Genomic DNA, 25,755 nt, shown 5'->3' with positions numbered 1-25,755 from the left:
ATATGGTAGAATATTACGTACCTGGAAATGATCTTATTAAACACATTTTAATGTTGTGGTAGAATGATCACGGATGATACACAGTGAAAAAGGAAGGGTACAGAATAAGATCTACTTAACAAATTTTTTTTTTTTAATGTTTATTTTCAAGGAGAGAGAGTGTGAGCAGAGGAGGGGCAGAGAGAGGGAGACAGGGAATCTGAAGCAGGTTCCAGGCTCTGAGCTGTCAGCACAGAGCCGGACGCGGGGCCCAAACCCATGAACCGTGAGATCATGACCTGAGTTGAAGTCGGACGCTTAACTGTCTGAGCCACCCAGGCGCCCCCAGGATATACTTTTAATTCCAACATTGCAATTGAAATGCGTATGCATTAAAAAAAAAATCAATGTATAACATAATCAATGTCTAAGCTACTTTTAAAAAGGGTGAGAGGGAGAAGCAGGTGTGTCACTGCATTCAACTCACCTGGGCAAAATATAATTTCATTTCCTTTCCAAGAAATTCAGTCTTATGCAGCTGGAGTCTGGCATCCGCCGCAGATAAGGGGTTGCTGAAGTTTATTCTGACCCGTTTGAAGCTCTTAAAATACTGAAAGGTGATATCCTTGTCATATGTCCTAAAGAGGGATTCAAATTTGGCCTGAAAAGTAATAACAAAAATAAAAGGAGTTAAAATATACCCGCATAGGAGTCCTGCCGACTACATCGCATTTCCACTTGAGGAAGGGAATTATTCGTGTCATTTCGAGAACACCCAACTTCTTTCTTAGACAAGAAAAGCCAGCCTTACCCCTTCAAGGAAGATTTGCTTTTGGCCCCTTTAAATTCTAATACAGGTGATTTTCTCAGAAAGTTAGAATGTAGGATTTCTTAAATTCATTCAGTCAGCAAAACAATTACCAGTGGCAGAAACATTCTTTTGAAAGTAGGAAAGGAGGACATTCCAAGGATGTCCAGCTTGGTAATTTGCCACACCCCCCCCCCCCCCAAAACAATTCCTTATGTCCAACAACCTTCCCAGGCCTAGTGAACTCCCACCCCCACTGCTCAACACAGGGAGTGGCTGTGTATATCAGATGTTTCTTTAGGGCTTAAAAACACTGGAACTCATTTGGAAAAAAAAAAAAAAAAACACTGGGGGAGGGGCACCTGGGTGGCTCAGTCGGTTAAGCAGCCGACTTCAGCTCAGGTCATGATCTCGTGGTCTGTGGGTTTGAGCCCCCAGTCAGGCTCTGTGCTGGCAGCTCAGAGTCTGGAGCCTGCTTCTGATTCTGTGTCTCCCTCTCTCTCTGCCCCTCCCCTGCTTGCTCTCTGTCTCTCTCTGTCTCTCTCTCTCAAATAATAAACATTAAAAATTTTTTTCTTTTTAATTTTACTGCATTGGGAAACAATGAAGTTAATAAGAAACCCTGCATTTCTCAGTGTAAAGGAAGAGGTTTAAAAAGAAATCTCCCTATTATTTTCCCACTGAGTCTGTTACTTTTTAACTCTCTAAAATAATACTGGTTTAAAAATTAATGTACTGCCAATGGACCCACTTCTTTCTTTCCTTTCAAAAAATTTTACTTATTTAAATTCAAGCTAGTTAACATACAGAGTAGTATTGGTTTCAGGAGTAGAACCCCCACCCAGTGCTCGTCCCCACCCAGTGCTTGTCCCAACAAGTGACCTCCTTTATGCCCAGCACCCATTTAGCCCATCCCCCGCCCTGCTCCCCTCCAGCAAACCCTCAGTTTGTTCTCTGCAGTTAAGAGTCTCTTACGGTTTGCCTCCCACAAATGGATCCATTTCTGCATGCGGGCTACAATGTATGTATATTTCTAGCTCTAGTGTTACAACACAACACCTAGTGAAAATTACAAAACAGCATGAGTTCTTAGGATGGAAATGCCCAAGTCCAAGGGTGTTAGGCTTAGATTCAGGAAGGAGCTCATCAGCTTTCTGGGAGAAGCTGTGTGGAGAGTCCCCTGCTGGGCTGGGTCCTAGGGTGGTGGCTTTTGCGGGAGGGTGTGGGGCGAGATGGGAGACCACAGCGAGGTCTCAAGGCTCCAACCAGAGACCGAGTTGATAGACAGTCAAAACTTCCAGAAAGATTGTATGGACGGTGAGGCGTCCTACCCTCCGAGCCTTTTCTTCCAGACTGAACAGGAAGGACAGGTGGTGGGAAGTCTGCGCAAGGCAGAAAGGGCCGGCTGAGGGTCCCATTGGGGGAGGGGCGCGCCTTCTACAAAGGGGACCGAGGTCGAGGAGGAGGCGGGCGGGGCGCACCGAGTACCTTGGAAACCTGCGGAAAGCAGTTTCTGCAGAGGGGAGAGGGGACGCCTTACAAGAGAGAACATTTTCAAGAATGTTCAGTGCTAGAGAGAGGCAAGGGCATGGGACTTCCAGGCGCAAGAGGCTTCACGGGCAGGACAGGACTTGTGTTCCAGCGCGGGCGGGGGCGGTCAGCCCGTGCGCACCAGGCAGGTTGTTCCAAGGGTGGGGGTGGTAACAACTCACCAACTTTCTCTCTCTGAATCCCGTGGCTTTGCTTTCGTTTATGAAAACCTCTGAGGGGTTTTGCAGAGGCAAAGAATGAGAAAAATGTTACACAGCAGATGCTTCCCAGAGGATTTCATCTGGCTGCTGGCGGACGTTTTCCCCACCTCTCTCCAGCGGGAGCTCAGGCAAGTTTCTGGCGCAGGGTCTGTGCATATATATTTGGAATTTTGCATGACCTCATCAATAGGCATTGTGACCCACTGTTTAGTTTTGGAGTTATGATTCAGAATTTAGGGGGGATGACTTTGCGGAATATTTTTAGAATACAAGTCAGGGCTCAGGACCAGACCACAAGAGAAAGCACAGAGTCTGTTAAATCCACATCACTATGACGCCATTCTCCTAAAAAAATAATCTTATTTGTTCTGACAGCTGGGATCTAGCTCTTATAGTTGCTGGACGCTGTCCCTCTTTGATTGAATAAAGAATGATTTTACTCACATAAGGCTAATATGAAATACGTAGCTTTTGTGGGATTTTCACACATAGAATGTGCTGATATCTCGTTCAGAAACCACAGTCCTAGCTCTCAAGCATCATACACACTCGTGCAGTTCAATTTGATTAAAAAAAAAAAAAATCTTTCACATGTCCCAATATGGCATGGGGCTCTAAAGCCTATAGCGCGAACACCACTCCCCAAACACAACACACAGAACTCACTCATATACAATATTGTTAAAGATCAATTAGACAGCTGGGTAGCTACTGATGGAAATCTTACATCTTAATCGAATGAAGAAGAAAAGCACGGTGATTACAATGACTAATTATACTGATTACCACCAATGAGAGCTGCTTCCCCACACTTAAACTTAAGATATTTATCCAGTTTTATTGTTTGCTATGGCTGCATTTTCCCTAGCTAAAGGAAGCTGAAAACTTGAGGACAGGCCCTTGTAATTACCACAGACATACAAATAGCTTTGCGATATTTATTTCCTAAGATAAAATTACATTGTTCTGATCTCTAGATGTCAAAGTGAAACGCTCTGTTCACGGCCAGAAAAAGCTTCCGTCTAAAAGTTTGCTTACAACCTACACAGAATGAAAAATACAAACCATGTTAAAACGTTGCATTACTGATTGGTCAAGGGACCTGGATGTTGTCAAATATTGAGAGTTTTAAACATTCCATCACAGTTAATCCCTCGGGCAACAGCTTTGTTTGATAAAGCACCAAATATTTTGGACTTATTTCAAAACCCCCAAACCCGCAAGACAGCCACATCACACCCCCGCAAATATTTCAGCTGCTAGTTCCAATTAACACAGTGCTTTGAAACCTCTCAAAAATCACATTATATTAGAAGCCTTACCCTGGTTTCACTTTCGCTGAAGATATCACTGTTTGCCACACAGGCAATCAGGGAGCTAAAGCTGTAGTTGAAGTTTCTAAAGTGCATCTTGCTTTCTTAGGGCGAAAGCACTAGCGACTCAGGCAGTCAAGCCCCAAGTGACGGTCCCTTGCAAGAGGCTGGAGGTTGTCGCTCCAGCAGGCCCTTATAAAGCACCGAAGTCCAGCCCCCTGGGAAAAAAAAGCACCGCTTCTAGAGCATCCTGTTTGGACAGCAAATTCCTGAGTCAAGTCCTGCATGCTTTTAGGCAGACAGAGACAGAGTGTAAGTTTCTACTGGAAAGAGGTGACGTCAACACCTTAGTCATTTTCCCTATGCTAATTAACTTTGCTTGGGGAGGATGGAAAAAACAGCCAAGGTTTGCCTTGCAGCTGCTTTATCAACTCTTCTTGCAACATAGTTTCCACTGGTAGTAATTCCATTCAGCCACTCAGACACCATGCTCCTCAGCTGAATGGGACCACCCTTCTTAAGATGGAAAATGTTACGGAAGAAAAATGAGGAAGGTCTCAGCAGTAAACAGTAATTAGCCTCTGGGGGAGTTTTGAGCCTTTGGGAAACCTGGAAACTCAAGCCTTGGCTAGTTGTTTGATCCCTGTAATTCCCTGAAAACCTCAATCCAAGTTTCATGTTGGGGTATTAGAGAAAACGTTTTGAAATCTTTCTTGGTCAACGAACTCTGTTTTTAAAGAAAGAAGAAAGTGGAATTCATTTTGAAATATGGCGCTTTTTTTTCCACCCTAATTGAACTTTACTGGATGAATGTCCCCATTCTCACTTGTATTCCACAGTGGGAATGTGAGAAGAGCTCCTCAAGCAATCCTGGGATTCTTCACTGGAAAATTTTACTATTGTAATCTGGAAACCAGGAAGATGCAACACTTTGATCATTTTCTAGGAGCTACTAGATTCAGAAAAAGATACAAACACATTTTAGAGAATCTAGCTTCTGGAGTTGAGAAAAGAAAACACTGAGATCAGCTGTCCTGTTTTTGAGACACATAGACTGAAAGTTGCATTTTTCTTCTCCTAGATAAGGAAGAAGAAATGGAAGGAATGCATGCTAAGGTTGGAGAGCGTACCTGAAAACGGGCCCCTTTTCAGGTGAAACATCTGCCCCTTCTTCCCAAAGGCTGCAACTCTGAGGTGCTGAGCACTTTTCCAGTTTAGATCCCTGTGGCAGCCTGGGTCCTCCGTCCTTCCCTATCTCCCCAGTTGCATTATCACCTAAAAGCACTCAAGTTACTTCTAAAAGCGTTGTCTAGTCCAGCGGCACACAGAGACACCTCCTAAGCTTCCAGAAGTTAACTAGAACTCTGCCATTCACATGTAAGAATTAACTTCAGAGAACCATTAAAGTTAGCCAATAATATTACTGTCTCCAATAATGGAGCAAAACGAAACCGGAGCATTTATCCCTCCAAAGGAGGAAAAGTCAAGTCTTCTTGGATGAATGAGCATTGCTTAATTTCAATGCGCGCTGCCTTACTGCCAACTGTAGAGTTATGTAAGAAACCAGTTATGGTGTTCGCTTTGCCAAATTACCCATAACTCCCAACCCGAAAAGATCTAAATGCATATATTCTAAAACAGTTGGGAACACTGCGAATAGTACGGGTATGCCTCAAACCGCACGGGGATACGGTCGCATGAGATGGTGCTTGGCGATGGGTAGCGTGTGTTTGGGCGTGCCGTATTTTCAGTGCTGTCGGCAGCCTGTCCCTGACACACGCACGTTGTGGCGGTGGTAGTGCGGGTATGGGAGGCGTTGGTGGGGGCGGGGGGGACGCGCCAAGGGGAAAGAAAGGGAGGGGGAGGTAGGACACAGGAGCCTCCTCCAGAGAGGCTGGGGAGGGCTCTGAGGTGCACCGCCCCTCCCCCCTGCCCCCTCCACGTCCACGTCCACCCCATGGTCCCCCTCCACCCCCCACCCCCTCACCCCCTGCTTTTTCTCTTTCTCCTGGAATCCACCTTAGCAAATAGAGTTAAACGGCGGTCAGAGGAGAAAGAAGAGGCAAATTTCTGCTCTGAAAAATAAATGATAAATGATTGCTCTCTCACTAGGCTGCCCCAAAAGCCTAATGTGTGATTCTGTACCTGCCTTTGACTTGATTTTAAGGTCCATTTGGATCAAACTGTGATCCTGAGTGCTCCCATGTTTACACCCAGAAGAGGCGCTCAAACCAGTGACCAACTGTAAGGGGGCTGAAAAGAATGCTTTTCGGCAAAACTCCTTGGGTCACAAAGTGACCAGGGCCTTGGACCAGAGAGGGGCACCTACGGTCCCCCAGCACCGGCTTCCTCAGCCACTGTGTGAGAGGCATGGAGCAGATAAGGGTTTTCGAAGTACGTCACTGAGTGGCAAGGCTCCTTCATGGCGCTCCAGCCCTGGCTGCAGGGACGTTATAAAGGGATAGGACACCTGTCTCGTCCCTGTACCCAGAGGCAACACTGCTTTAAACGCATCTCAGTTTCCCTTCATCTGCTAATCTGACAGTTCTCATCAGGAATGCCCACTCTTCAGGGCAACTGGGTGGCTCAGTCGGTTAAGCGTCCAACTTCAGCTCAGGTCATGATCTTACGGTTCGTGAGTTCAAGCCCTGCGTCCGGCTCTGTGCTGACAGCTCAGAGCCGGATCCTAGTTCAGATTCTGTTTTTCCCTCTCTCTCTGCCCCTCCCCATGCTCTCTCTCTCTCAAGAATAAACATTAAAAAAAATTTTTTTTTAGGAATGTCCGCTCTTCAGCTGCTTGTCTATTATACGGGAACTTGGATTTCTAAATGTCCTATGCAAAAGCATTACATTGTAAACAGTGCCTGTCCTCATGGAGGATAAAAATTGTTCCAAAACAAGTATTAAAAAAAAGTAGACGTTCCTACATGTGTATCCCTTGTCATTTGGGAGACAAGTGCATTCCTGATTCTTGTTTGCTAGTCGGATAGAAGTGATTTGAAGAAAGCAGGGCCTAATGTCTCATTAGAGCTCTTGAGAAGCATACCAAAAATTGCACTTAAAATAGTAAAACTGACACCAGAAGTTGAAGAAGAAATGAAATGCTTTAGTCAACTGAAAGCTTTAGATGTTTTGCATTTCTTCCATTCGTGCCACAAAAATCCTAAATTCATCTCTTTAACTTGCAGTAAGAGCATATTTTCACTAAGAAGTTTTTTATTTTCAGGGAGGAAAAACTGAGGTTTAGGGTGAATTCCACCATTTCCATTACAGCATTCCCGAAGCAGAGTTAGGATGACCTCAGCGCGTCCTTATAAACCCCAAGGAGGTTGCACCTCTGCCAAGAATGTGCCACCACCAGGGAAACGGTTCTACGAAACGACCAGAAAGGGAAACTGAGTGTGGACCTTGATGTGCAAACCAAAGCAGAGCAAAGAATGGGGCAATTCGCAAAAGATTGGGGGGGGGGGGCGGAGGGCGGGGCGGGGGACATACCTGACTGAGATAAAAGGTACGCGTTTAAAGAGCATTCATCTTGAACTCTAAGAAACTCAGGGCTTAGGTGAGTTTTTAGCTTCTGAGATAATGGAATTGTTTTATTGTTGCTTCATATTTGGAGCCCTTTCTGCCTCTGACGTGGAGCTTTGTTCCTCCAACCTCGGTTACTGTACAATGGAGAGACCTAGGACCTCACGCTTACTCATCTTTACCGTTTTCCCAGTCTGATCGATGCTGTTAACCGAGGGGGGTGTTCCTGTCCTCAGCTTGTAACCCTGGTTAACATCCAATTCAGCGGTGGAGCGGGATCGAACAATGTGATGCTGGCAGAGCGCTGAGCAGGGCGCCTGAAACACTACCGCGTCTCTGTTTCCTACTTCACCTGTCGTGATACTGAGGTTGAGAAGGGCACAGTTTATTTAAGGGAGCCAGGACTCACCCTGGTCTATCAACGGCAGATTCCAGGCTGGTTCCAGGGAACCACGGCACCGTGCTCCCCTGGCAGCTGCGCCTTCTGGTGTCGGAGCTCATTTCTCCACCTCTGTTCTCTCAGTTGCTCTGGCTGGGCTGTCTAGGGCATCTTGGATGTCTTCCTCTTCTAGGTGCCCTGCCCGCAGGTCCGGGGAGAGGTCTGTGGATTCTCTGTACCACCCTCCACTTCGCACTCCCCGCACAGCACTTCAGGCGGCTTCTGCGACTGCGGTACCTTTCTAACAGGCCTCACGGTGGCCAATTTCTTATGGCTCCAGGATAGTACATAATTCCCACAACAGGTAACTTCCCGAAGCCGAGCTTGATCATGTTTCTCTCCCATGGGACGAACTTCAGGGACTTCCCATTGTTCCTTAGGTTGAAGATGACGACTTTTACTAAGTATTCATGCATGCATGCATGCATCCACCCATCCAACTATCCATCCATCTGTCCGTCCATCCATCCATCCATCCACCCATCAACCCACCCATCCCATCCATCCACCCATCCATTCTTTCACCCAAGCAGTTTTGTAGGTATTGGGGATTCAAGGGTGAACAAAACAGACAAAACCCTCTGCTTTCACGGAGCTGACATTCTAAATGGGAAGAGAAGGAAAAGAAAAGAAACAAGATAATTGGGTAAAGTACACAGTGTGTTTAGACGGTGGTAAGTGCTGGGGGAAAGGCACAGAGAGGGGACAGGAAAAGCTGGGGAAAGACGTTGAAAGAGAGACTGGTCAGAGAAGGCATCCCTGAGAAGGTGACATGTCGATGCATCAGATCTGAAGGAAGTGGGAGACTGAACTGTGGGATGCTGGGGAACAGCATTCTGGGCCTGGGAACAGAATACACCAAGGCACCCAGCCAAGAGAATCTTGGCACATTCAAGGCCCTGCAGGGGAGAAGCGTGGAGAAAGCGGTTGGGAACAAGGCCATGGGAGCCTTTGAGCCCTGAAAGAACTCTGGCTTAAATTCTGATTGAGGTGGCAGCCATCAGGGGGTTTTGAGCAGGACTTGACTTCCATACAACAGAACCACTCCAGTATCTTAGTTCAGAATAGAGCAAATGGCAGGGTGGAAGCAAGATGCCCAGTGAGGCTTGAGGCCTTTCCCGGCCATGGAGCCCTCAGCTGTGCCTGTTTTCCTCACTGCCCTCAGCCAGCTACTCTCTTGTCTCTCTCTTCTGCCCATCAGACCCCTATATATCCTTTAAAGCCCATCACAAACACTGCTTCTCTAGGAGACGCCCTTCCGTTAACCCAGTGACCCTCTGGGCTCTCCTCCTAGTTACGTTCTTATCTGGCAAATCTCCCTGACTGCAGCGAAAGCCACATGGGGGCAACAGCACTCATTCTGTGCTTCCTGGAGATGCTGGTAAATGTTTGTGACATTCAGAGACTGCCCCAGGGAGGGCCCATCCGAGTCCCACAAAGAGCCAGAATTCACCAGGCATCAAAGGGCCATGGCCCTTGGTGTTCCTGACTGAACGGTGTCCCTGTGTCTTTGGTTTAAGCAAAGGCCATGCCACTCCTTTTTGTCACAGGACGTGGTGTAGCATCGGTAAAGGCACATGTGTGCTCAGAGGGTGCCAGTCCCATTCCGGGACATATGTTCTCCGTCCCTGCTGTGTGGGAGCCCGCAGGTCACCCAGGTGGGGTGGGGGGGGGGACACTGAGCCATCAAGTCCAGACTTGGGGGCCCCACCCCTGGGACGCTACTGGAGGCCTATGATTCTTCAGGGTCTATGGTAGCCGTCTTGAAAATCTTCTGCATGTGGGAAGAACATATTCAGCTTACTATATTTTCACTTCTTTTAATGCCACTGATGTCTTTTTAAAATGCCTATTTTTAGGGTATGTTTTATAAGGTGCCCAGTGTAGAGCTGAAATCGTGTAGAATTTATGAACAAAAATGCTTTCACTGGCAGATGTACTAAAAACTCTTTTACCAATGAGATTCATGATCAAAACCCACGGAGACCATTTGTCTATGCGGCAGTGTGATTAAATCCCCATTTTTCTTTGAGCTTTGCCCTAACGATCCAGGAGAAGAAGGAGAGCAGGAAAAATATTCTTCTTTTTGATCTCGGAAGGAATCTCCATTCTTGTTCTCTGTCAGGAGGAATCAGGGAATGAGCTCAGGGAGGAGGCCAGATTTGGGCTCAGGAATTTATTGCTTTTAGCACTACTTTATTACTGGTAAAATCGGCTGTGTCACAGGGAGGGGCCTCCATTTCAAAGCAAACGTAAAACAAAGCAGGTGACCTTTCTGCTGATGGGCTCCAAGGTTCTAACCAGAACCCCTTAAAAAAACAGGCAGGTTGGGGTTCTTCCACGACAGAGGGTGACGCCCGCCGTAAGAATTCCAAATCTGCAATAAGAAAACCGTCTTAAGTGAAGATCACTTCTACGTTTAATAAGCACTAATCCTCTGGATCTGCAGGGTAACGCAGAAGAAATGATACTAATACTAAGCTTCAGCCTGGCGCATTTCTGATAATTTGAAAAATAGAAGAGTCTGACGTATCTGCTACTTTGCACGGATTAGTACAAGAGAGTATACACATAATTAGTATTTCTGGGAGAACACAGAGCTTTCAAGGACTTAAATATAGAATATGGGTGGCGTATTGAAGCCAGTGTCAAAAAGGATCGATGTATTTTTTTTTAATGTTTATTTATTTTTGAGACTGAGAGAGACAGAGCATGAATGGGGGAGGATCAGAGAGAGAGGGAGACACAGAATCCGAAACAGGCTCCAGGCTCTGAGCTGTCAGCACAGAGCCTGACATGGGGCTCGAACTCACGGACCGTGAGATCATGACGTGAGCCAAAGTCGGACGCTTAACTGACTGAGCCACCCAGGCACCCGAGGATCGATGTATTTTAGCAGAAGGGCAGGCATACTCTGTTAAAGGTTATGGTAGAGTGTTAAAAAAAAAATGCAATCATCAAAAAAGAAGAAGAAGAAGAAGAAGAAGAAGAAAAAGAAGAAATAAAATGAAATAATCAGTTGATTAGGAAAAACTAGGGATGAGAAGCATGTTCGAATTTATACCTTAAAAAGGAGGTCAGGGCTCAGGCAAGATTTCATCTCGGTTGTTAAACTCCACGTGAGCTCAAAATCCCATTAACTTTTGTTTCCTTATTACCTCAATCTTTCCTTAGTACAGAAAGGTTAAACAACCCTCTGTGACTTTTTGGAAACGCATGGCTTAGGAGGCCGAAGACGGAGAAAACAGCCATAGGCAAATCGGAACTATGCTTAATGAGTGGCCTGGAGACCAGCGGACGTGGATTAAGGGAGGTAACGTTTATTCAGAGGTGACTGTGGCCAAAGCCACCCTAATTAATCATCCCTTATTTGCTCTCTTTTGTCGAGTCCTTTCCCGACCCACCTCGCTTTAATTACTGATTTTAATTTCTGCCTTGATGCCTTCCTCAATTGGGGCACAATCTTGTGGCAGCAAAAACCCCTGGGCAGGAAGTGTATGGGAGCAGGCTAGCGACAATCTGCCCCTGTGCTTACCGCTCATGGGGCTGGTTATCTCTCATTCCAGCCCTGCATTGATTCATTCCCATCAACTAAACCAACCCCCCTTTTAAGTTCATTTATTTATTTAGAGAGAGAGAGAGCAGGGGAGGAGCAGAGACAGAGAGACAGAGAGACAGAGAGAATCCCAAGCACGCTCCACGCTGTCAGCACAGAGCCCAACTCGGGGCTCAAACTCACAAACCGTGAGATCACGACCTGAGCCACCCAGGCGCCCCATAAACCCCCTTCCATTCAAAGTATGAGCTCTACTTTTTAGTGTGAACGCTGACGGAAGAACCCGGATCCTTTCGTTGCATATTCCATGCTCATCCGGAAGAACTGACCCAACCAGACGTGGGCAGGACGTGGGCCGCCGGGAGGCAGAAGCCACGTGTCATTCTAGTAGCTTCTCCCGAGGAACCTGGCACAGTGCTGGGGTCACGCAACAGCCTATCGATACCCGGTGAATGTCTGGTTAAACAAGCAGAAGATGAAAAAGTGAGAAGGTTGTGCAAGAGAGAGGAAAGAGGGGAGCAAAATCAAAATCCGTAAAACCAGATAGAAAACACAGTTTTCAAAACCTTTGCTCTGCAGAGTTTGTATCCACACCCAATTTAAAAACTCAGGAGTCAGCTCAGAAATTGTTCCTTGCCAAATGCGGGAGAAGAGAAAACTGTGTCATGAGTGCTTTCCTACTATTTCCATTACCGCCCCCAGGCCCTGTTTTCCTGTCTGTAGCCGAGAAGTTTCTAACAAGGCCACAGCTTAGGTTGCCTTTTTATGCTTTCGTTGCCTTCTTCCCTGATTAAAGTCTGAAAATAAGTTGCACGAGGAAGTATATCCTGTCTTCGTAAGAATGGCACAATGATTTAAAATACGCTAACGTATATTTAAAAGGAAATATACTGGGGCTCCTGGGGGGCTCAGTCAGTTAAGCGTCCGACTTCGGCTCAGGTCATGATCTCCCAGTCTGTGAGTTCAAGCCCCGCGTCGGGCTCTGTGCTGACAGCTCGGAGCCTGAAGCCTGCTTCGGATTCTGTGTCTCCCTCTCTCTGTTCCTCCCCCACTCTCTCTCTCTCAAAAATAAAGATTAAAAAAATTAAAAAAAAAAAAGAAATATACTAAAGTATACTTAAAAAGAAAAAAATTATCAACACAGAACAAAGGAGACTCCACCGCAACTTGGATATTAACACGCACCATCAAAAAAGAGAATGGTTGCACCAGGTTTGTTGTTAAGGAAATTTGGGCATTCCTATCAAGTGACTAGAACTTGGGCACACATCTTACTCCGTAGCATCTGGGATAGAAGAGCTGTCCCCTTAGGTCTAGAATTGCCAGCTCCCCAACACTTAAAAAAGTTAGTTGTCAATATCGAAAAAACTGGGAAGTTTCACATAGAAATAGAATTTAAAAATTAAAAAAAAATTTTTTTTGGGGGGGGGGAGTAGGGGAGGGGCAGAGAGAGAGGGAGACACAGAATCCGAAGCAGGCTCCAGGCTCTGAGCTGTCAGCACAGAGCCTGACATGGGGCTCAAACTCATGAATCACGAGATCATGACCTGAGCCGAAGTCAGACCCTGAACCGACTGAGACACCTAGGTGGCCCTAGAAATAGAATTTCTGGCTTCTTTGCGGGGGAGGGGGGGAAGGGAAGATGTGTCAACTCAGGGCCCAGAGACCCATATGGTGATGGCTGAACTGGTGGCTAAACCCTGTGCTCTCCAGATATCATTGTCCCCATCACTCCAGACCCCAAAGGCATTTGAGCTTTTGGCCTCTGGCTTAATTTAGGAAGTCATCAAAAATAGCTTAGTCCCTTGCTGTGAGCCAGACACTGAGAGATAAGGATACACACGAAGGCGCTCACCCATCCACCCCCCTGGCTCAAAGTGTTTTATGTCACATAATCTACTTCAAATAATGCATTTATTTGTTAAGAAAATGTTTTAAATATTTATTTTTGAGAGAGAGAGAGAGAGCAAGCTCCAGCGGGGGAGGGGCAGAGAGAGAGGGAGACACAGAATCTGAAGCAGGTTCCGGGCTCTGAGCTGTCAGCACAGAGCCCGACGCGGGGCTAGAACCCACGAACCGTGAGATCATGACCTGAGCCGAAGTTGGACGCTTAACCAACTGAGCCACCCAGGGGCCCCTCAAATAATACATTTAGAGAGCATGTCCGTTACGCCTCACAAGGCAATTCTTCGTCTTTTTCCTTCTGGCCCATTCACTGGCACAACACATTTTCATAAGTGACTTCCTGGGCATTTGCTGAACATTCTCTCCCGCCTCTGAAATTATACAGTAATGAAAGCGACTGGTGGAGACATTATTATAGGGATTACGTAGATTCGGCTCAAACAACTACAAACCACAGTTGGTTTCTTTAGCAATTGTTAGGAAGACATTGGGTCATACCAGAGACGCAGCCAGCATGGCTAAGAATCAGAACCTTAACCCACTTACAGATTTCTGCAGAACTCGTTTGTGATTGATGGAGGCAGAAAGGTTCTGTCATGAATGGCCTTAGAAGACAGGGTTAGAGATGATCCGAAAGTAGACAGAGTTCCAGGTATTTTCAGAGTGAGGCTTTTAAGACAGTTCTTTAACAGACCATTTAAACTGCCTTTGTAAAAATCTAGGATCCAGTTTAATCGAACTTCTTATGTTGAAATAAGTCTTAGGAAGATGGTGCCTGACTTCATCCTTTATGTTATTTTATTTTTAACGTTTATTTGTTTATTTTGAGAGAGGGAGAGAAAGCATGAGCAGGGGAGGGGCAGAGAGAGAGGGAGAAAGAGAATCCTAAGCGGGCTCCACACTGTCAGCACGGAGCCCAATGGGGGGGGGGGCAATCCCACAAACCATGAGATCACGACCTGAGCTGAGGTCAGGAGTTGGACGCTCAACGTGCTGAACCATCCAGGTGCCCCCTGACTTCATCCTTTAAAGAAACCTCCCCCAAGAGTCTATAGATGGAATACAGGGTCATCAACCGCTGGGGGGTGGGGTGGGGGTGGGGGTTCTGAGGATGATGCGACCCTCACTGGAGCAGAAGAAGGGCTCGTGCTGATGCCCCCACACTGGTCAGCTCTGGGAAGGCAGCGACCTTGAGAAGGGGTGGGGAACTTAGAGAGATGGGTGGCTCTGCTCAGCTGATATAATCCCCCAAAGGGACAACTGCCAAGGGCAGCTGGGTGGCAAATCCTCTATTCCTGAAGGGTCCTGGAGCATGTCACTGTGTTCGCCAACCAACCAACCGAAGAGGGAAACAAAGGCAAGAAAAACATAGTTTAAGTTAAATGTCCTTACAGCTTGCAGCCCACTGGTAGACGTCTGAAACATGGAAAGCATGACCTTCCTCAAGGACCTCATGGCTGCCTTAGTGCCTTAACGTGTGTGTTTTATTAAAGACTAAAAGTAAACTTATCTTAACAGCGCCAGCCCCTCAAGGTCCTGAAAAGCCTTGCTTCCAAATTCCCTAGAAACTTACTGTCTCTCTATCCCTTCTCCCTCCGCAAACTCGAAAGTATTTAATCAGTCCCTCCTCACAATCCTGGCACAGCTCTTTCTGCCCAGGGGTCCTGTCCCCATACTGTAATGAAATCGCCTTTTTGCACCAAAAACGTCTCAAGAATTCTTCTCTTCTTCCTCCTCCTTCTCCTCCTCCCCTTCTTCTCCTTCTTTTTGAAGTTTATTTATTTTGAGAGAGAGAGAGAATGAGAGAGAGAACAAGGGAGGGACAAAGAGAGAGGAAGAATCCCAAGCAGGTTCCACGCTGCCAGCACGGGGCTCAAACTCACAAACCATGAGATCATGACCTGAGCCAAAATCGAGAGTCAGACGCTTAACCGACTGAGCCACCCAGACGCCTCTCGAGAATTCTTTCTTAGCCATTCGCTCACGAACCCCATTTTATAATTTCATCACAACCAACCACCAATCGTTCCCAAGATCAAGGAACCAACAAGTTCCAAGGTCAAAGATTTGTACACTAAGTTAATCATCTGAACTATCCCACAAGTAGGACAGACTTTAAACTGGACTCCATGAAAATACTACTGATTTTACTCCAGATCATTAGGTCATTGATCCACGTTAAGGAACTTGAAAAAAATACAGTTAAAAAAAAAGGTAGTAAACTCAACAGTTTCAGAATCTCAGTATTTACCATGTCAGTTGAAGCCCCGACAATTTTACTCCTACGAATTTATTCTACAGAAAGTACAGAGCTGTGGGCAAAGGTTTAGATGCAAACATATACCCTGCAATCCTGCTTGTGCAAATAACATACCAAAACCAACCAGTGGCCGGCTAATATGCTGAATCCATTCCACAGGCTACAGAGCCCTTCACACTAAGGAGGTGAAAACTAACGACATAAAAAAAAGATGTTCACAACTTACTGTTAAGAGAAAAGAAAAGCAGGTTACAAAGCGACGTTTATTGCTGGGATCCATTGTGGCGAAAAGAAAAAATATGCATGTTAGTTACGATTGCAGGGTTTTCCTTTTGTGCCTATTTGGACTGACTAGTATTACTGTTTGGACTTACAGTGAACATTTATTACTTTTGTAATAACACGAAGGCTTCTCTGTCTGCCCTCCCTTCACTTTCTCTTATGTATCGATGGTCACAGAAACCGTGGTTAACAGATAACACTCTTGCAAAGTTAGACGGTTAGGGGGAGAGGAAATTTACCCCCCTATTTCTTGCACAGCGGTGTGTGGCTTGTGGCTTTCATTTCTTTGCCCTGTGAATGTTTGTTACCCACGATTTCCAAACCTGGTGTTCTTAACTCGTTAATATTTTGGGGGTGCCAACTGTTGAGAGAATCCCCTTTCTTACTTACCTAAATACTTTTCAAAAACAGGGATTTCACCAGAAAATACTGCTTTTGTGTTTTCTTCGATAACCTCCTTGGCCAGCCATTTTTATCCCGTGAAGTGACCAACCACTTAGTTGTGTTGGCTGGGACATTCTCACCGGAGTCCGGGCCACCGCGTGCCAGGAGACGGTCACGTGACTGTCCTGCTCCCTGGTGTTGAGCTGCGCGTTAGCATGACCAGATCTTAAGCAGCACACTCCACTCAGCAGGCTCTAGGGCGGTGGCTGGCAGAGAGTTATCTGCTGGTTTTTGGAAAATCTCCTATCCGGGCTTTGCAAATGACCTCCAGCATGATGCCTTCTCCGAGCAGAGCCGTCAGATTCTTTCTTGTCACTCCCATGTCCCCACATCTACCCCTTCCTCATCTGTGTTTTCCCCACTCTTCTTGCTGACCCAGAGTCACAATCGGAGCTCTTCCTTTCTCCTTGGGACGGCCCTGCCCTCTGCGTCTCCCTTCTAACGAGACTGGAATGTTACCTAATGAGCTTTTTCCCCCCCATTACAGCGTTAATGATGACAGCTGTTCAAGTATAAGAGCTCTCAGAGAATTTGTATTTAATCAGCATATTATGGAGATCAAAGTCTCGTCCCCAAAGGAATGACTGCATTGCTAAGAGGAAAATTCCAGACAGCAAATCGGTTACAGGGGGGAAAGTCCCCTAGACAGGTGGGCTTTTCTGAGGCAGGGTTCTACCTACGTGGAGATATTTTGAGCACCTATATTGAGTAGGTTCTTATGTGAGCTGTTTGGGATATAGCGCAGACGTTCGAGCATCAAGAAAAATGATTCATTTGTGTATTCATTCAACTATCATTTATTAATCTCCAGCCTTGTATGACCTTGAGCAGAGAACCCAGGTGCCCACGTTTGGACTTCTGACCACAGACCTGTCAGCTAATAGATGCGTGTTGCGTTAAGCCACTGAATCTGCGGTAACTGATTATGCAGTTACAGAACATATTTAATGAATCAGGATCTGGGTTTTTATAAGTCCTCTAAGTGATAGGATACACACTCAAGTTGGAACACCTCTGGTGTACATAAAGGGCCCACACAGCAGAGCTCGGCAGGCAGCTCTGAAAAAGTTTTTAAGAGTACAAAAGAGGGGCGCCTGGGTGGCTCAGGCGGTTAAGCATCTGACTTCAGCTCAGGTCATGATCTCGAGGTTCCTGAGGTCCAGTCCTGTGTTCAGCTCTGTGCTGACAGCTCAGAGCCTGGAGCCCGCTTCAGATTCTGTGTCTCCCTCTCTCTCTTCCTCTTCCCCGCTCGCGCTCTCTCACGCTCAAAAATAAATACACATTTAAAAAAATTTTTTTTAAAAAGAGCACAAAAGAAAAAAAAAATCCCTCGACTTGCCCTTCAGGTGTAAGATCAGACTGACTGCTGGACGTTCTGTAAATGCCAGACGAGGGGGCCATGCAAAATTCCCTTTCCCCCCATTCAGCCTAAGGGTCACGGGCAGTTAGAGCTAATACTGATAAAGTAGCTGCAGAAGAAAAGTTCTAACGGAAGCGGGACCAGGAAGGTGGACCGTGTCCCATATTCTGAGAGGCTGAGAGGGAGGTTGACCTGAGTCTCTGAAACTATGAAGGTAGGACCTACTTCACAGGGTGGTTGTGGGGCCCCTGTCGTTAAGACCCCTGGTGTTCAAAGCGATTGCTCATTTAGTTGGATTCATAGCTACCATTTTGGTTACAATTTCTGGCTCTTGCTAAAATCCCTGCCTGTTTCTTTTCCCCATCCTTCTTTCCATCTCTCTAGTTTGTTCTTCCACCCCCCTTTCACTGCCAGGAGGGCGCCTTCACCTGGGGCTGCCTCGGGAGTGACATGGAGGACACCATCTTGTGGGTACCGCCTTGAGGGTACCGTCTTGTGGGTACCGTCTTGTGGATGGCCATGGGCACCTTTACGTAAGCTTAGGGCAGCTCTGTTTATAGGAGCGGATGTCCGGAAATCCTCGCCCAGTTCTCTGCATGCTACTGGACAGCAGTAGAGCAATAGGACCTGGCATACAAGGAGGAAGACGTGCCTTGGGAACATTCTAGAAGGTGAGTCTTGGAAAATGCACCACCACAGCCTCTTTGAGACGTTCCTAACTTGGATATTACAAAACAGCCTGTCTCTCTCTTCCTGCCAGCACTGCTTGGGCCTCCGTTCACTCCCAGGAGAAAATCCAGCATCCAGACCACGAGTGGCTCCTGGGACCTCTCGGCGCAGGTCCTGCCTTGCCCTTGCCACAGCCCAGGTCCAGCCACACTGACCTGGTTCATCACTGCTCCCCAGGCTTCTAAGGCTCAGGGCTTTCATCCAAGCTTCTTCCTCTGCCTGGATCACCTCCTGCATCTCCTCCTAGCCAAGTCCCACTTGAATAATAATTTAAATATCATCTCTGGGGGCACACAAGTTGCTCCCGGGCCCCCAGATGTGGCAAACTCTTCTGTTAAGCATTCCTATTCTTTCCTGGCACCTATGATGACTACAATTGGTTGTGGGCTTATCTTTTCAACATCTGTCTTCCCTGCTGTGCACTCCCCAAGAGTTGGAAAATGGCCGTCCAACCATGTTTTCAATGACTTGAAAACGTGACATAGAGCACAGAGTTAGCAATTTACACGTGCCGTTGGGGGTACAGGACTCCAGCACACTGTGCTGAATTCTGCAGTAGATTTATGCTGGTGGTCTGCACCACGGTTGTTCCTTTTGCCATAACAACTTACACGGAGGGTGGGATCTAAGTACAGTGTGTCAAAGTCAAGGGTTCGAATTTGCTACAGGAGTAGAATACCTATTGAACTCTGTTTAAATTATATAGCTAGGCTATCTTGCCACATTGAAGATGAATTCAGAAGAGGTCCTAAAAAATTAAAATTAGGAACATGTGTGGATATATGTTTAATTTTTTTTAATGTTTATTTATTTTTGAGAGAGAGAGAGAGAGAGAGAGCACAAGCAGGGGAGGAGCAGAGAGAGAGGGAGACACAGGATCCGAAGCAGGCTCCAGGCTCTGAGCTGTCAGCACAGAGCCCGATGTGGGGCTCAAACCCACGAACCGTGGGATCATGACCTGAGCCGAAGTTGGACGTCCAATTGACTGAGCCACCCAGGTGCTCCAATGTGCGTATATATGTTTAGATGTTTAATGTACATTTGCATAGCATGATGGGAATATAAGTGAAAGGCAGAATGGTTGCTAAAGAGTTAAAACACAGGGCTGACCCTGAAGAGTCAAAGCAACGTTGAGAAAGAAGAACAAAGCTGGAGGCACCATGTTTTCTGATTTCAAACTATACTACAAAACAGTGGTAATCAAAACAGTATGGTACTGGCACCCAAACAGGTGCATAGCTCAATGGAACAGAATGGAGGAGCTCAGAGGTAAACCCATGGCATATGGTCAATTAATGGATGACAGAGGAGGCCAGAATATATAATGGGGAAAAGACAGTCTCTTCAATAAATGGTGCTGGGAAAACTGGAGAGCTACATGCAAAAGAATGAAACTGGACCGCTTTCTTATATACAAAAATAATTCAAAATGGATTAAAGACTTCCATGTAAGACCTGAAACCATAGAACTCCTAGAAGGAAACACAGGCAGTAAGCTCTTGGACATCAACTTTAGTAATATATTTTTTTAAACGTATTTTCTTTTTTAAACATTTATTTATGCACGTATGTATTTTAAGTAGGCTTCGTGTCTAGTGAGGAGCCCAACGCAGGGCTTTGGGCCACGCTCACAACCCTGGGATCCAGACCTGAGGTCAAGAGCTGGACGCTCAACCTACTGAACCACCCAGGCGCCCTGACGGAGGCATTTATATGTGACTTTATGTTGACAAAGCTGAATAGAATTCTCTGGCCCGCTGTCACTGGGGTCACAGCTGCTGGGACCTCCTCTCCTGAGCCTTGTGCCTGAAGTCAGGGACAGGCTGGACTGGCCTTGGTTCAGCAGCCCCATATACTTCTCAGTGGGATGTGATCCCTCAGAGAAACCAGATCAGAAAGCAAAAGCACAGCAAAGTTACAAAAGCAGCACCCCCACCCCCACCCCAGCCTTGTTTCAAGGTCATCTCAAGCTTGCCTCTTGCTCATGTGGGACATAACAGCATTGCACCAGCCGGTCAGTGTGTGTTCCCCACGCTTCCAGAACCAGCAAGAGGACGGTCTGAACACCGCCTGGCATTTGCTAACAAAAGCTTGTACTGGTGGAGTACTTGCGTGTTGGTCCCCCACAGAAAAATGACGTGAGCCATAACCAAGAAAGTCGTTCTAGAAATGAGGAAGTAGATCCCAGGCTCCTTGTGGTTTCTCGTGAAAACTGCAGCAATGTGGGGCAGGGGTGAAAGGAAACCCTGATGGCACAAAAACAGACACTCAGATCAGTGGAACAGAACAGAAAACGGACCCACAAACATAAGGCCAACTAATCTTTGACAAAGCGGGAAAGAATATCCAATGGAATAAAGACAGTCTCTTCAGCAGGTGGTGCTGGGAAAACTGGACAGCGACAGGCAGAAAAATGAACCTGGACCACTTTCTTACACCAGACACAAAAATAAACTCAAAATGGATGAAAGACCTCAATGTAAGACAGGAAGCCATCAAAATCCTCAAGGAGAAAGCAGGCAAAAAACCTCTTTGATCTTGGCCGCAGCAACTTCTTACTCAACACGTCTCCAGAGGTAAGGGAAACAAAAGCAAAAATGAACTACTGGGACCTCATCAAAATAAAAAGCTCCTGCACAGCGAAGGAAACAATCAGCAAAACTAAAAGGCAACCGGCAGAACGGGAGAAGATATTTGCAAATGACATAGCAGATAAAGGGTTAGTATCCCAAATCTATAAAGAACTTATCAAACTCAACACCCGAAAAAACAAATAATCCAGTGAAGAAATGGGCGAAATACATGAATAGACACTTCTCCAAGGAAGGCATCCAGATGGCCAACTGACACATGAAAAAATGCTCAACACCACTCACCATCAGGGAAATACAAATCAAAACCACGATCAGATACCACCTCACACCTGTCAGAATGGCTAACATGAACAACTCGGGCAACAACAGATGTTGGCAAGGAGGTGGAGAGAGAGGATCTCTTTTGCACTTCTGATGGGAATGCAAGTTGGTGCAGCCACCCTAGAAGGAGGTTCCTCAAAAAATTAAAAATAGAACTACCCTACTACGACCCAGCAATTGCACTATGAGGTATTTATCCAAGGGATACGGGTGCGCTGTTTCAAAGGGGCACATGCACCCCCATGTTTATAGCAGCACTATCAACAGTAGCCAAAGTACGGAAAGAGCCCAAATATCCATCGATGGATGAATGGATAAAGAAGATGTGGTATATATATATACAATGGAGTATTACTCGGCAATCAAAAAGAATGAAAGCTTGCCATTTGCAACTACATGGATAGAACTGGAGGGTATTATGCTGAGCGAAACTAGTCAGTCAGAGAAAGGCAAATATACGACTTCACTCATATGAGGACTTCAAGAGACAAAACAGATGAACATAAGTGAAGGGAAGCAAAAACAATATAAAAACAGGGAGGGGGACAAAACAGAAGAGATTCTTATATATGGGGAACAAACAGAGGGTTGCTGGAGGGGTTGTGGGAGGGGGGTTGGGCTAAATGGGGAAGGGGCATTAAGGAATCTACTCCTGAAATCATTGTGGCACTAGATGCTAACTAATTTGGATGTAAATTAAAAAAATAAAATGAAAAAAATAGTAATAAAAAAAAGGGAAACCTTGAAAAACAACGACGACAACAACAACAACAACAACAACAACCAGATGTGTGTGCTGTTTGCTCTTGTGTAGAAGAGGGAGATGAGCCTGATGGGGAAGATGCTTTATATCCCAATTTTTCTGAGTCTAGGATTTCTCCCAATGCTTCCCAGTACTTACACTAACCATGTTTGGGATGAAATCATGTTTCCTTGCGTGGCCCTGTGCTTTGCAGTCTAGAATGTTTATCACTATGAGGGGCTCTACCCCCCACCCCCGCCAAGTACCAGCAGCTCACCCGCCATTGCTGCGATCCCGATGAATGTCTTCCATGGCTTTTCAAGTGCCCCTGGGAAGACAACTCTGGGATCCGAGATGAAGTTGGTTTGTTCTAACACGCTAAGACTAGCCCCAGCATGCCAACGCATTCCTACGTTCTGTTCATTTCTTTTCAAAAGGCAAGGGTGGCCTCTCTTCATACAGGGCTCCTTTAAAACATGTCATTTCAAATGGGTCCAAAGAAGATGTCATCTGCATTGAGAAACGCAGGCAGAAATGTTGAAAAGATTTCAGTCGACCCTGAATAAAATGAAATCCTTCGGAGATATAACATGCTCTTTGATATCTGAAGGATGGCAAAAGAAAGAGATTTACAGAAATAAAATGGCTAATAGCAAAGGGTCTCTGTGACTCAGAAAATGGTTAGCCGTCACATGAGGCAAAAGTTCATTTTTTTCTATAAAAAACCCCCCCCACACAGACCCAAAATTCCGCCTAATAGCAATCTCTGCATCCAAACATTTACCCGCACACTCACTAACCTTTGGCCCTAAGAACTTTCCGGATTTATTAGATGTTGGCTTTAAGAAGAAATGACCTAAAAATACTGACTCTATGTACTTGCTCGCGGTTTCTTCTTTATCATTAATTTTTCCCCCCCCTTTTTTTTTTTTTTTTAAATGTGGACATTAAAACACTTTCTTTGCTTCAAACTAAATAGCTTTTAACTTCAAGTCACTAGCCGGTATAAGGGAGCATTGAGTTACTCGAAAAATCCCAGGATGGTCAGCAAGGCATGTAACTACCACCTATTTCAGAAGCTGATGTGAAAAACGTACCATCAATGTTCACAGGAAAGAACAATCACCGTGGCTTCAAAGCCCAGCCGTCTTCGTGGTTTGCAAATAAACACAGCATTCTCAAATACTAATAGGCAAATAAGTTATGACAGCTCTCAGAGCAGAAAATAGAAGTCAGAGCGCATGGCGACTTCCACTGTGCCAGGAACCAGAGAATAGGAGGAAGTAGCTAAGCACAGCAGCGGGGTTTTCCCTGAGATGTAGACTTTACAAGAAGGGTTCAATTCCATTTGAGATATGGAAAGACAGAGTGTTTTTTTCCCATGAAAAGGGGAAACAGGAAAAGGCAGAAGTTGCTTGACCCATTACTATGTCGTGTCTGGAAAATGAAACCGATGGGGAAAATGATTAGGCGCGAGTGCGTGACTTATTAAAAGGGACCTGCGTGAACGCTTCCCGGAAGCTCTGTTTTGGGGTCCACGCTCTTGAAGGCTCTACGCGGTCAACAAACATAGTGGGTTCCCGGGGTGGTGTTTTCTTTGGAACCCAAAGGGTCACAGAAAGATTCCCACCAGGCCGCAGCCACGCCGCCTCCAGAATCAAGGGGGCGATGGAGTCCCCAAGGGCCCAGGAGTGTCAGGAGCTTGAACCCAGGCGAGGGGGAGCCCCCAGCACACCCAAGAGAAAGGGGCATTTCGGTGCAGCCAAGAGGAGAGCTTTCAGGGGCAACCAGGCGGGCACTCAGGCCTACTGCTCTGTGCACACCACACATCCCCCTCTCTGCTCACCCTTTACCCACTCCTGCCACGCGGGCAAAGAGCCCCTAGGAGACAGAGAATCTGGAAAAAATAGTCCCGACAGGAAAAGCAAAAAGGCCAAGAAAATGAGATAAATTAAGTGCCTTGCCCACTGCAATGGATTGAACTGTGTCCTCCCCAAATTCGTATGTTGAAGCTCAAATTCCCATTGTGGTGGTCTTAGGAGGTGGGGCCTTTGGGACCTAATTAGACGTCTAGATGAGGTCATGAGGATGGGGCCCCCAAGATGGGATTGGTGTCCTCACAAGGAGAGAAAGGGAGGCCAGGCCTCACTCTCTCTGCCACGTGAGGACACAGCAAGAAGGCAGTCATCTTCGGGATGCCTGGGTGGCTCAGTCGGTTGAGCACTGAACTTCAGCTCAGGTCATGATCTTGGCAGTTCGTGAGTTTGAGCCCCGCGTCGGGCTCTGTGCTGACAGCTCGGAGCCTGGAGCCCGCTTCGGATTCTGTGTCTCCCTCTCTCTCTGCCCTCCCTCGTTCACGCTCTGTCTCTCTGTCTCTCTCAAAAATAAATAAAGCTTAAAAAAATTTAAATTGGGAAGGTAGAGTTTTCAAAAGGGTACACACGATTAAAAAAAATGTCAAGTCAGTTCGTGCTCGGGATTTTAAATTCTCTGCAATATCGAAATTTTCCAAATATGAGTATGCTACTTTTAAAAACAGCCTTATTTGAGATGTAATTTAAAAATCATTATACTACCTTGAAAATCTCTGCCTTTAACCATATCGTTATACACCGGTATTTTGCTTAACATTGTAAGAAATACTGTATAACTGAAAAATACTGTTCACGATAATTTCAAAAGCGATTTTTTTTTTTACAGTCTGTTTTATTTATTTTGAGAGAGACAGAGACAGTGCGAGTGGGGGAGGGGCAGGGAGAGAGGAAGAGACAGAGAATCCCCAGCAGCCTCTGCACTGGCAGCACAGAGCCCCCTGCGGGGCTCAAACCCACGACACCGTGAGATCATGACCTGAGCCGAAACCAAGAGCTGGACCCTTAACCGAATGAGCCACCCAGGCACCCCTCAAAAGCGATTATTAACCTCTGTATCTATCCATGAATCTGGTCTGTCTGGTTCAAAATGCGCCGGCCAGAAGAACGTTGAATTCTGTTTGAATGCCGCCTAGATAACACGTTATTTCTCCTAAGTCACATTGCAAATCCAAGTAACAGGGTATTAAGCAATTACAGAGAAATGCATGCTTTTCCCGTCTGCACTTACTTTGTGTGTTTCTTTCTTATTTTGTGTAGTTTGGATGATTTTGCTAAATTGCACTGCCAGCTGGCTTGTTGCTGTCCATCACCCAGAAGGAGTTGGGAGATTTCGTTTGCTGCATGCTGAGATGTGACCAAGCAGTCATGTCTGAAGTTCTCTTTCGTCTGCCTTCTGTTCCTCCTGCTCTCTGTGGTCTCCATCCTCCGTGAAGAGAGGAGGCTGCCTGTCCCTGGCCAGTGACTGAGGTGCTCTGCTGGGCACGCTGTGGGGGGGCTCAGGGCACTCTGACCCATGCTGGCAGTGACCCTGGAAAGCACTGGGCAGAAGAAGGCAGCCAGCCAGGGGCCGTGGTTGTGGCAGCCTGCATGCAAGAAGATGAAATCTGCCATGAAGGCACTTTCTAGGAGAGCCTGTGACTTTCTGGAATGTTGTTGTTAGTTCTTTCGAGCGGTGTTCACTTGCTAGCCCGGTGGCGGTTCAGGTGACGCTCTAATTTGCTTTCGAGTTGCGAAATGGGTCTGCTAGATGATTCGCCGTGGTTGTTCAAAATCGGCATTAGTGGTGGCCGCCTAACCAAAAGACACCAAAGTGACAATTTATGGAGGTAAGCTTGGAAGATTAACACTCACAGCCAGGGTGGTGCTGGCA

At 46.3% G+C, this 25,755-nt stretch overlaps 1 protein-coding gene across 6 annotated transcripts in view; it reads right to left on the bottom strand.

The window, feature by feature from the left end:
* The window catches only part of RCAN1 (regulator of calcineurin 1), a 100,422-nt gene that overhangs the window by 7,895 nt on the left and 66,772 nt on the right, over nt 1–25,755 (bottom strand). For 3 of the 6 annotated variants that reach the window (XM_042998708.1, XM_042998710.1, XM_042998706.1), the window contains one exon: nt 467–640. In XM_042998708.1, the coding sequence (XP_042854642.1) occupies nt 467–640 (174 nt within the window). Of the gene's footprint in view, nt 1–466; nt 641–2,499; nt 2,885–3,860; nt 4,110–4,981; nt 5,440–25,755 lie in introns of those variants that run through there. The other 3 variants (XM_042998709.1, XM_007090449.3, XM_042998711.1) reach the window with 3 other exon arrangements.

This window comes from Panthera tigris, chromosome C2, assembly GCF_018350195.1.
Source record: "Panthera tigris isolate Pti1 chromosome C2, P.tigris_Pti1_mat1.1, whole genome shotgun sequence".
NCBI lineage: Eukaryota > Metazoa > Chordata > Mammalia > Carnivora > Felidae > Panthera > Panthera tigris.
The sequence above is the reverse complement of the archived record's forward strand: the minus strand, read 5'-3'. Positions and strand labels throughout refer to the sequence as shown.